The sequence below is a fragment of the Aquarana catesbeiana genome, linkage group LG01, assembly GCF_042186555.1.
Source record: "Aquarana catesbeiana isolate 2022-GZ linkage group LG01, ASM4218655v1, whole genome shotgun sequence".
Classification (NCBI taxonomy): Eukaryota; Metazoa; Chordata; class Amphibia; order Anura; family Ranidae; genus Aquarana; species Aquarana catesbeiana.
This window is the reverse complement of record NC_133324.1, coordinates 193608442-193621058: the sequence shown is the minus strand read 5'-3', so window position 1 is coordinate 193621058 and position 12617 is coordinate 193608442. Positions and strand designations below refer to the sequence as shown.

At 43.2% G+C, this 12617-nt stretch overlaps 1 protein-coding gene across 2 annotated transcripts in view; it reads left to right on the top strand.

Moving 5' to 3' along the window:
- The first annotated feature begins 3406 nt into the window (after positions 1 to 3406).
- Positions 3407 to 12617, top strand: part of TRIM36 (tripartite motif containing 36) — a 145360-nt gene continuing 136149 nt past the window's right edge. Inside the window, exon 1 of one of the 2 annotated variants that reach the window (XM_073624636.1) lies at positions 3407 to 3858. In XM_073624636.1, the coding sequence (XP_073480737.1) occupies positions 3787 to 3858 (72 nt within the window). In that variant the 5' untranslated portion in view covers positions 3407 to 3786. The remainder of the gene's footprint in view (positions 3859 to 12617) is intronic. The other variant, XM_073624638.1, reaches the window with a different exon arrangement.

Sequence of the window (12617 nt, the reverse complement as noted above, 5' to 3'; positions counted from 1 at the left end):
CCACTAAACAATCCAACACAAGAACAAAAGAGGGGGAAAATTCCAATACTTTATTGCAAATATATACAAAAATACACAAAATCGAATAAACCATCCCCTCTAAATGTCAAAAACACATTCCTTCACCATGGTGAAGGGATGTGGTTTTTGATAATTTGGGGGAGGGGGTTATAAGATTTTGTGTATTTTTGTACATGATATTTGCAGTAAAGAATTGGAATTGGATTGGAATCTTCCTCCTGATTTGTTCATGTGTTGGGTTGTTTGGCCGGTACAAGCCTCTGGGGTGCAATATACCGCTGTTTCCCTGGGGTGCTTTTCTAGGGGTTGTTTTTTTTTTCATGTTTAATGTTTAAGCTTTTATTCCCCATGCCGTTTCTTTTCTAGGTGAGTAGGCAGCTGACTCTATTATATACGAGTTCCCACAGTAAGGCTCCATTCACACTAGCGCGTTTTTTGCTGCATTTTGCAGAAATGCACGGGAATTTTTTAACATGGGTTCCTATGGAACATGTTCACATCAATGCCTTTTTGTTTCTCTGCATTTTTGGAAAGGGTCAGGGACTTTTTTTCATGCAAAATGCAGCGTTTTGCATGTAATAGAATTCAATGGACAAGCATCAAAAACGCAAGTGCGCCGTTTTTGCAGCGTTTTTGCAGCGTTTTTTGATGCGTTTTTGCCGGGTTTTTTTTTTTTTTTTTTTTTATTTTTTTTTTTAGACTGTAAAAAAAAACTGTAAAAAAAAAAAAACAAAAAAAACCGCAAAATGCAAATCGCGGCAAAAACGCCGCAAAAACGCTGCTCAAAAACGTGGCAAGCATGAAAAAAAAACCTCCAAAAACGCCCAAAAGCAACATGCATAGGTGTGAATCGAGCCTAATAGCCTTTTATTCGTTTTTTTGAAAAAAATCCCTGCTAGCTATCCCCCCCATCCCTAAACACTTCCTTCCACCATTTCAGTGCTGTCTTGACTGCAGCACCTATCTCCTCTCGTCCTGGTCTCAGGCTGGATTCACACCTATGCATTTTTTAGTGCTTTTTGCATTTTGCAGATTTACACTACAGAACTAGTTCCATAGGAAACCATGTTAAATGGACTGTAGTGAAAATCTGCAAAATGCAAAAAGCACTAAAAATGCATAGGTGTGAATCCAGCCTCACAGTCAGACTCCTGTGAGGAGGGAGCGGGGGTGTGGCTTACTGGCGCTGTGTGTGTCTTATGAGGCACACAGCCCAGATCAGGAGAGTGCATGCACATGGCTAGAAGGATTGCACAGCACAGCACAGTCAGGGGAGGTGGAGACCTTGATGCGCAATATTGTTGCACAGAGTAGATAAGTATAACTTCTTTTTTCATTTGAACACACAGAAAGATTACATTTATCATCTCTTTAAAGCGGAGTTCCACCCAAAAGTGGAACTTCCGCTTTAAGCACTCCTTGCCCCCTAAAGTGCCAGATTTGGCATGTAATTTTTGGGTGGGGAGTGGGAACCTAGTTTTGACAGGTACCCAGCTCCCACTTCCTGCTCTGGTCGCCTCCTAGGCCACTCTCCTCTCCCCCTAGACGACTCCTCCTCTCCCCCTAGGCCACTCCTCTTCTCCCCCTCCCTCTCTGCAATCTTCTGGGACACGTCACAGGTTCCAGAAGATTGGCTGGCCACTAAGAGAGCGCAGCGCGACTCGCGCATGTGCAGTGCGCCCCCAGCTGTGAGGTTGCAAGCTGCCACAGCCAGGTGCCCACACTTGCAATGCCGGTGCCGCGGAGAGGAGGGGGAGAGGAGCAAGGCTTCAGGCGCCCACATTGCTGGACCGTGGGACAGGTGAGTGTCTGTTTATTAAAAGTCAGCAGCTACACTGCACTGTAAATAAACTTACAAACGAGTGGAACTCCACTTAAAGAAGTGCTCAGGGGCAGTTCTTGACAGAGTGACAGTTATGTGCCAGTTGGTGCAGTGTGAAAGATGCCGACTGCCATAAAAGAATGCACATATATTTTGCTATCATTAACCACTTCAGCCCCGGAAGGATTTCCCCCCCTTCCTGACCAGAGCACTTTTTGCGATACGGCACTGCGTCGCTTTAATAGGACAATTGCACGGTCGTGCGACGTTGTACCCAAACAAAATTGACGTCCTTTTTTCCCCACAAATATAGCTTTCATTTGGTGGTATTTGATCACCTCTGCGGTTTTTATTTTTTGCGCTATAAACAAAAAAAGAGCAACAATTTTGAAAAAAAAGCAATATTTTTTACTTTGCTATAATAAATATCCCCAAAAAATATATATATAAAAAAACTAATTTTTTTCTCAGTTAAAGCCGATATGTATTCTTCTACATATTTTTGGTAAAAATAAACGCAATAAGCATATATTGATTGGCTTGCACAAAAGTTATAGCGTCTACAAAATAGAGGATAGATTTATAGAATTTTTATTATTCATTTTTTTTATTAGTAATGGCGGCGATCTGCGATTTTTATCATGACTGCGACAATATGGCAGACACATCGGACACTTTTGACACCATTTTGGGACCATTGTCATTTATACAGCGATCAGTGCTATAAAAATGCACTAATTACTATGTAAATGACAATGGCAGGGAAGGGGTTAAACACTAGGGGGCGATCAAGGGGTTAAGTGTGTCCTAGGGAGGGGTTCTAACTGTGAGGGGGATGGGCTTCCACTGACATGACTGCAATCACTGCTCCTGATGACAGGGAGCAGTAGATCCCTGTCATATCACTAGGCAGAACGGGGAAATGCCTTGTTTACAAAGGCATCTCCCCATTCTTCCGCTCCGTGACACGATCGTGGGCCCCCAGTGGACAACAAGTCACGGAGCACGCGCCTACAATGCCGCAATTTAAAGGGGACGTACCTGTACGCCCATTTGCCCAGCTGTGCCATTGTGCCGACGTACATCATCGCGCGCTGGTCAGTTAGTGGTTAAAAACATGTGTTAAAAGAAAATTTGGCACTAAATCATTTTTATTTTGTTCATTGCAAGCGGAATAAAAGTCACCCAAATTTTTTCATTGATGCAGAAAATCTAAAAGATTTAAACAAAATTGATCTTTTTCCTTTTTGCGCTGTTTTAGGAGAGAAAGAACATTTGCAACAAAATAATTAATAACTGTTTGCTATTACATCTAGGGTTGCCACCTCATCCCTTTAAACCCAAACACATATAAATTACACAGGTTCTTAGCCTAATTTAATGCAGATAAGGCACCAAGTGAGTTTAATTACCACCTTAATCGGGTTATGAGCAACACTAGAAGGACACACTTGTGTTACAGTAGTGCAAGGAAGAAAGGATCAGAATGGAACATTGCCATTGATGAGGTCAGGCAGGCACTCCTTCTAGAGATCCTTGTGAGCACAGAACACTTGTGTTTGTTTTTTCTCCTCCTGTCTGTCTGTACACAGAGCTAGAAGTGACACCTGAGCCTTGATTTAAGGCTGTGCTCTCTTGTAGTCACACTGAAGGGGTGTAGAGGAGGGATCTGTCACATCACAGGCGGGGCACATCTTTGCATATCTTGGGTTGCTCTCATAAAATTTTCACAACATAAACACAGCCTATCAAATGGATTCTGCCTATTTTTCCATGAGCTCAGCTTGGTTGCAGCAATCAGGATCTCAGGGCAGCTCCCTGCTGAGCCCTTCCTCACTCCCCATCTTCCTCACTCCCCATCCTTCACCAAAAGTTGGCTGCAGCTGTTTGTGGACATCCATGTGCTGCTGACTGCTCCAGGGAATTCTTCTGTCTGGAAGCCGATGACCACAATGATTGGCTCCGAAGAAATCCATCAGTTTGGCTTCATTGTGGATACTATCTCCAAGAGCCAGGTAGGTGCATTGTGCTGATGGGACCATAGCTGGGAGTGATAAGGGCAGACAATATTATCAGATCCAGTATTCAATCAGAGCTGTATGGGGCTGATCTCTCCCTGCACAGAGAATGGGATCATTGTCATGAGCAGTGGGGATCTCAGTGCCAACTGTCATCAGCTTGCATCCTTGCAGCAAGTCATAGAGACTAGGATTGCTTGTGAAAAACTTGTTTGTCCTTTGTGAATATGTTTAGTACAATGGCGCCTAGTACACACAATGAGATTATCGGATGAACATTTTTTTTTTGTGCATGCTAGTCTCCATATCAAAAATAAATAGATTATTAAAGTACAAAAATTCCTGTACGACAGAATAAAAATTTGGAAGTGATGTAATGTATTGTGGTGTATTTTCGGATGAAAACTGTACTGGTTAAATGAAAATCTTACAATCGTGTTTGTCCCTTCGGATCATTTCGGACGAAAGCTGTGTACGAACGATCCGATTATCATACGATTGCTTCGAAAGCGCTATTTTTTGTACGACATTCTGATCGTGTGTACTAGGCTTAAGCCCAGGTTCACACTGAGCTGTGGGAATGAAGCCGCGCAAGTTCAGCTGAACTCCCGCCATTTCACTCCCGCATGTCAGTCCCGATTTCTGCGGCGATTTCGCAGACATCTGTGCGGGTTTCTGCACAGATGTCAATGGAAATTGCACCCCGAATTTGCAAAAAAGTAGTACAGAAACGACTTTTTGAAATCGGTGCGGCACCGCAAATGCTGCATCGCACTGATTAGGACGGTGCCATTGCCAGCAATTGCTGCCGATTTGACGTGCAATTTGACATGTCAAATCGCACCAATGTGAACTAGGACTTACTGGGGTAAAGTGTTCTGTTTTTTAGAGGCTATCTGTAATCTGTATGTATTAAAAGGACACTAAACCATATCCTAAAGCTGGGTACACGTTATACAATTTTTGTTGTTCAATTTCCTATGTAGTGGAAGGACCTGCCTGATTGCTTACAATTTGAAAGAGTTTAGGATTGACCTCATATTATATGGTTTTGGCGAAACCTAAAGGAAAGTTATACAAGAAAATTGTCTAAAAATTGTATAGTGTGTAGCCAGCTTAAAGCCTCGTACACACGATCAGATTTTCGCACAACCGTTCGTCCGTTTTTTGTGGCATGTTAGTCTCATGTCGAAAGTGAAGAGGTTACTCACCAATACGAAAATTCTCCTATGACAGAATACAACTTCAGAAGTGACGTAATGTGTTGACTGGTTTTGTATGTGTTCTTTCGTTTCTGAGTATGCGCAGTCTTGCTCTTATGATTTTCTTTGTACGAAAACCGTACTAATTAAACGAAAATCAGACATTAAGTTCATGTACGACAAAAATATTATAGTCTGCACATCCAGCTTTTGTCTGGCGAAAAACCGGAATCGGCTGTCGAAACCACCATACTAACGATCCGAAAAACGGCAGATCGTTTGCCGGACGAAATTTTTCTTCCGATTTTCATATAGTGTGTATGGGCCTTTACTCTCCAAAAATAATCCACTACTAAATGGCTCTGTAACTGTATTTCATTCAATTATTTTCTGCTGTTTCTTTCTTGTAACGTCCTCCGTGAGCTCCTGAACCTCTCCTTTACCCCTCACTTCCATTTGGAATGAACAGTGCATGTTGGTTGCGATCAGGTGCATTGCTCTATGCATACTACAAATCTCATACATAGTCTCTAGTCCATCTCCAGAGGAAGAAAGAGCCGGCAGCTAAATTCCTACATACAGTAGGACCATGGGGAACAAAGGTAGGCACCCTCTAACAGGGAGTCGGATCACAGCAGCAATAAAAAAGCAGAGAGCAATAGAAGTGACTTCCTGAGTGAAGAATAAATATTTGCAAATAATTTTCTTTTTTTAAAATCAGAGTTTAGTGTCACTTTAATATGTTGTCTGGTTATTGTCTGAGATCATTTTCCTACTAGTGTCATTTCAGATGACAGACACGTCCCATGTGTGCTCATACATCCTGGATAATTGTGTCTCCAAACCGTGCAGACTTCTGTAATAATAGAGTCCCTTTTTTTTAGGACAATGTAGCATTTACAGGCCATGTCCTTGTGTCAGCTGTCAGTCCTTGATGACTATTTATGGGCCCCTGTAGAGACCTTTGAACTGTTATAATCATTGTAAAGTGTATATATAGACAAACTTTTCTTTAGTTAAAACCACTGTCAGTTTACTTTACTTTCGTACGAAAACGGTACTAATGAAATGAAAATCAGACGTTGAGTTCACATCCGATAAAAATTTTATAGTCTGCACATCCAGCTTTTGTCTGATGAAAAAGCGAAATTGGCTGTCCAAAGCACCGTACTAACGATCCGAAAATCGGCAGATAGCTTGTCATACAAATTTTTCCATCTGATTTTCGCATGGTGTGTACGGGCCTTAAAGCTGGCCATACCCTGATTAAAATTTCACAGAAGTTGATTGTTTGACTGACTTCTGTCAAAGGGACATGCAGGAAAACGTTTGTCGATCAGCAGCTTGAGTCGCCGATCAGTGTATTCTGACAGTGGCGGGTCCTTCTGTCTGAATACAATGTCCCAGTAGAAGGGAATTCTTCCATCCACCTCACAGGCTGAACAAAATAAAACTAAAGCAGCTCAAAGATGATTTGATTTTCTTTCCTTCCATCCATGGAAAATCGCTCAATTCTCCCATCAACACAGTCATTGGGGGAATACGTCCCACGGCGCTATTGTGTTCTGCCGGTGGAGTGGTGTGGGGAGCCTTCCCGGTCGGTGGGACACAATGATTGCTTCTAGTGGCTATAGTTGCTGGCAGTAATCAAGTATAAAAAAATCTGACAGGCTGCTTATACCCAAGTTGATCAATGAATCAACTTGGGTACAATCAGCCTGCCCATACATGGATGGAATCTCGGCTGGTCCCTGCTGAACTGGATGAATGAATTGCGTTCCATATATGGCTGGCTTAACTGTTTATGGCCAGCTTAAGCTGCCCAATGGTCACCAGAACAGACAGAGAGGGTGAATCCATCCAATGTGGACATGGACAGTAAAGGTGCCCATATACTATACCAGCTTTTTACAACCAGGGTGCCTTGAGGTTTCTCTAGGAGTGCCTTGAGGTTTCTTTAGGGGTGCCTTGAGGTTTCTTCAGGGGTGCCTTGAGGTTTTTTTATTTTAGGGGTGCCTTGAGGTTTCTTCAGGGATGCCTTGAGGTTTCTTCAGGGGTGCCTTGAGGTTTCTTTAGGGGTGCCTTGAGGTTTCTTCAGGGATGCTTTGAGGTTTCTTCAGGGATGCCTTGAGGTTTCTTTAGGGGTGCCTTGAGGTTTCTTTAGGGGTGCCTTGAGGTTTCTTCAGGGGTGCCTTGAGGTTTCTTTAGAGGTGCCTTGAGGTTTCTTCAGGGGTGCCTTGAGGTTTCTTCAGGGGTGCCTTGAAGTTTCTTCAGGGGTGCCTTGGCAAAATACCTAAAAATTGCCCCAAAATTGTATACAAGCCAGTGGGTGAATGAAGCCTGGCTTTTAGTTAGGCAAAGCCACGGGTTTTCATTGTGCAACATTATGACCGTCTAGTCGTCGGCGTCCTAACAACCAATGACCCTCCCCTGCCCCTCGCTGTCAGCACTGGGGTCACATCAGTTGAGTAATGGAGAAAACCTGAGGGCGAAGAGAAACACTGGAATACTATTCAGTACTAGTCTTCCAGTTGGATTTGGAAGAATAAATCACCTCTAACGATGGGTGTCCTACCTGTGTGGAGGTTGATGTATTCTGTAAAACGATTAGAATCATTTTTTACATTTTAGAATGGGATGTCTCGAGACCGTCCATAGTTTTAAAGGATACCTTGAGATTGTGAGGAATTTTAAAGTGTGCCTTGACTGAAAAAGGTTGAGAAACACTGTACTATACAATCTGATTGTACTATCTACTTTAGATCTACCATCATCATGTAGTGCAAGGGCCTACCCCGATATGTTACAATTGCAATTAATTTTTTAGGATTGCCCTTATGTTACATAGTCTTGATGAATCTAAAGGAGATTGTACAATCTCTGTATAATTAGATTGTATAGTGTATGGCCAATCTAAGGGCTCATGCACATGAGTGTACCATAAGCTGTGTTTGGGTTTGTAATTTATATAGATCTAAATGCTGTATCATTGTAAGCTATGGGCCCATTGACACAGGTCTATTTAGCTGCATAAACTACAACTGCAAAAATATACGCTCACAGCCTGGTTTTGGCTGTAAGCATGTAAACGTTTGTGCTAACAGTTACACGGCGTAAATTGGCCCCAATGCATCACCACTACTGCCTAGTGAATTTAGGGCTGATGTGTAAACGCAAACAGCACAGCGGGCGAGGTCATTGTGCGCCTGCGCCCTCACTGTTTGTACGCTTTTGATGTTTACATCTCCCCCTGAATGAGACACTCATTTGGCAACGACGCCAGTACAGAATGACCCCAGCTTTCACTCATTCAGAACGATTAAAGGCTGCAGTCATTCTGCACCACCGCCACATGAATGACTTATTTAGGGGGAGATGTACACATTGGTGTGTAATCAAGGCTGGTGGTGCAAATGCAGAATGTGTGTCTGTATCTCTGTATACGTTCAGATGCAGTATTGACAACTTTTTGCGCTGCCAGAAAAATCCTGCATTAATAAATAAGGCAAGATTTACGGCAAACTTGGCAAGATCGGTCCTTTTCTCTTCTATCCAAAAAAAGTTTTATATTTTTATATCCCTGCATGTATTTTAGAACAGGTGACAATAAGCATACGGATTTTGTTAAGTTGCCAGTAACTGTAATATGGTGAGTGAAAGGAGGGCCCAGTAGTTATCACAGCAAACCCATGGTGGGTGGCTCTAGAAGATTCAATGTGTTTTTGCAGTTTTTTTCCTTCCCGTTTATATGAGGGGGTATTTTTTGTTTTAAATACCACTGAAACAGCACTAAAGCCTCGTACACAGATTTTTGGACGATCGTCCGTCTGTTTTTTGTTGCATGCTAGTCTCATGTCAAAAGTGAAGCGGTTACTCACCATACGAAAAATCTCGTACGACAGAATTCAACTTCAGAAGTGATGTAATGTGTTGAATAGTTCTGTATGTGTTCTTTTGTTTCTGAGCAAGCGTAGTCTTGCTCTTACAATTTTTTTCGGACGAAAACCATACTAATTAGACGAAAATCGGACGTTGAGTTCACTTACGACAAAAATTTTATAGTCTGCACATCCAGGTTTTGTCGGACGAAAAATTGAAATTGGCTGTCGAAAACACCGTACTAACGATCCGAAAATCGGCAGATAGCTCGTCAGAAGAAATTTTACTTCTGATTTTCGTATTGTGTGTACGGCCTTTAATCATGTCTCTCTGATATAAAAATGGATTTATGTTTCTGTTTGTCCATGGCGGGACGAAGGTTACAGAAACTATTATTGTGTTTCTTATCAGTGTTAAGTAATGCTTTTAAACTCAAGTCTGCATTGCTCTCTGGCTCATTTCTATAGAGTAACAAGATAAAAACACCTAAAGTAAACATGTGGCTAGACTATGGACATTAAAGTATTTACATATTATTATTAATAGCAAGCAGAAGCTTGGGCAGTTTAAAGTTTCATGATATGTACATCCGTTCCTTTACTATGATATGCTACAAAACACATGTTCCATTGATGTAATGTAGCAAGCAGAAACATTTTTAAAACAAGTCCTCACTGACTTCTGTAGCTGCAGGTACTGTGGAGCAATTCATCTTCAAAGTTCACAGCAGAAGCTGGTCAGCACAGTTGGTGCAGAGGCATTAATGGGTTCATGCGTATTAATGCAGTCGGTGGTCAGTCATCCAGCCCCGCACTTACCCCATTTAGGTCGCTGGCGGGCAGTGCTCCTATGGGCGGCTGCTTCCATTGCGTCTCCTCCTCCTCTGCATTACGGCGGCTTCCGCCCTATGTCTCCTCCCTGCTCCTCCTAGGTGTCCTTTCAGCCAATCGGGTGACAGGTCTCAGGACCCGCTTCCTAAATGGCCGGGAGGAGGAGCAGTGTGACAATAGCGAATATTCATTTGTTATTGTCACACAACTGGGTGGGCTCAGGGCTCTGTGGCCCGAGACCACCCTTTTTTAAAGCCTATTAGAGCCTCGGGCTCTAATCATGTGCTTAAAAAAAAACACTCCCCCATTGGAATCCATGCGTCCGGCACCCTACATGTAGATTCGGGGGCCGGACACATGGATGGGGGGTGGCGCCCATGCGCCCCTAATGGACAGGCCGCCACTGATTTTTGGCCTTGTTTTATGTTATACCCATATAGTATAACCTGAAATATTGTCACAATCATAAACCGCCCACCCTCAAACTGCCCTCCAATTACCTGAATTGCAGAGTGCTTCTCCCCACAGTCTTCTCCTTATTTTTGAATCTAGAGTGGCTGGGTGGGCCTGCACCAGCACAGCAATGTCATCCATTCACAGATCCATTCACAGGGATTCATAGAGGCCTGTGAATGGAATAACTACAGTACAAGCCCCATTTGCTACCATGGTACAGGGATCCATAGATGGTGGTACTTACTCATAGTTTATTGCTCACTTCCTCCAGCACTATAACTGTAGGTCAATACCTCTTTACATACCTGGGGCTGGGATGTAAACAATGCAGAGCCTCTGTATTTCACCCATGATGCATTGATCATGGTCGCAGTTCTCTACAGGTTTCAGTTCAAAAACCTTCCTAAAGTGATTCTAAGTCTAATATTTTTTTTTTTTTACCTTACTGCATTGCCTGCATTAGGGTAAATAACTTTCCACTACTTGTTCCCTCCCTTTCTGTCCCCAACACTTACCTGGCTCCTCTCACCGATCCAGTGCTGTCTTGTCTGCAGCAGTGCTCCTTCTCTTCCTGGCCTCTCAGGAGACATAGGCAGCAGCAAGAGCCATAGGCTACAAGCCCCATCTGCTACCATAGTACCGCACTGTGTGTCTCTATAGATGCACACAGCCCTGCTCAGAAGCACACTGGGGCTGTCTCCTTAGCAGCCGGCCTGTTAAGGGGGCACTTGGAAGAAGAAGGAGTGGAGAGCACAGGCAGGGGACTGCATAAAATGAGGTAAGGGACTGCTCTGTATTGCTCTCACTTTAATGATCGCGGCAATACCTCACATGTGTGATTTAAACACTGTTTACATTTGCGGGCACGACTTGCATATGTGTTTTATTTGGCGCGCCCCTTTAACAAAAAATGTCTGATAACTTTTATTGCTGGGATGTAAACATCCCTTGTAACAGTAATAGGCAGTGACAGGTACTCTTTATGAAGGGATCTGGGGTCTGAAAGACCCCCAAACCCCTCCTCTGCACTTGAAAGTATTCAAAACACCAAGATCGGCGTTTTTGAATACTGAAATTTTTTAAAAGCTGGCGCTGTTGGCTGCCGGGTTTCTACATTGGAGACTCGATCAAAGCCGAATCTAGCTTTGTTCGGATCTCCGGCCAGCCGGCGGATATGCCAGGTGGTGGCTGGGGTCTCCTGGTGGGACGGAAGACTCGGTCGGAGCGCCAGGAGGGGGGGGACGTCCCCTCCCACTGCTTATAACAGCCAAACGGCTGCTTAGCCGCATTGGTTGTCATTGCAAGATAATCACCTGGTACAACCACTTCAGTAAAATGACATACAGGTACGTGATTTAGCGGGCAGTGGTTAAAGTATATGCACCGATCAGATAAGTATAAAAATGAAAAACATCAATTTAAAGTGTATATTACCCCAACATTTCATATTCCTGATATGTGTCTGTTGTACCATATATGAATGTTAAAAAGTATTCTGTTCTTTTTTATTTCTTCCCGTGTGTGAAATACCTGGTGATCCTGCCAGTCCCTCTGCTTTCCTATTTCAAACTCCCCATGATAGGCATACAAGCACATCCATCCCAGTGTGGTCAGTTTTCTGGCTGTGCTGGGAGAACAGCCTGCCTGTCCTCCAATGGTCAGACTTCTGCTGACACATTCCCTTCCCCACACACAGCTCTTCACAGGGAAGATCAGTGCACTGCTGTTTCTCTGCCTCTTGCCAACACCCCACCCCTTACAGTCTCCACCCCCCTCCAATATATCTTTATCATTTTTTTATATACATACAAATGTTTTGCTCTTCATTTCTATTTTAAACGGAATGAGTTGTTTTGCAAGGTAAGGGTTCACGTATACTTTAATAAATGCACAGGTTTTATTTTATTAATGTTGCTACATTTATTACATTTTTTCAAAATGTGGATTATGCCTTTAACACCTCTACCATGTTCTGCTATAGCAGCCAGGAGTTTGTTTCCATGCTGCCATCATAATAGTTACAGTGGCGGTTTCAGCTAAATAATTCCAGGCAACAAGTGAGACAAATCAGAGCTACAAATGCATGCTGTAGCTGTGCTGCAATCAGAGGGTTCACCAGGTTCACCTTGATATGAACCTACCTTTTTCCCATGCACTGAGTTGTAAAAGATTCCCTTTAATGTCCCCCTCCTCTGGTGCATATACTTACAATTTCTCCTTTCTTCTACTTGCTCCTTGCTGTCACTCCAGCTGGAGATTACACTTGGCTAAGGACTGCCCCATGTGACAGTGCTGGACCAAGCGCCAAGCAGCAGCACTTTTACATGGAGTCAATTCCATACATATATAGCCAACTGCTGGACTACAGATACATGCAGATGGAGATATT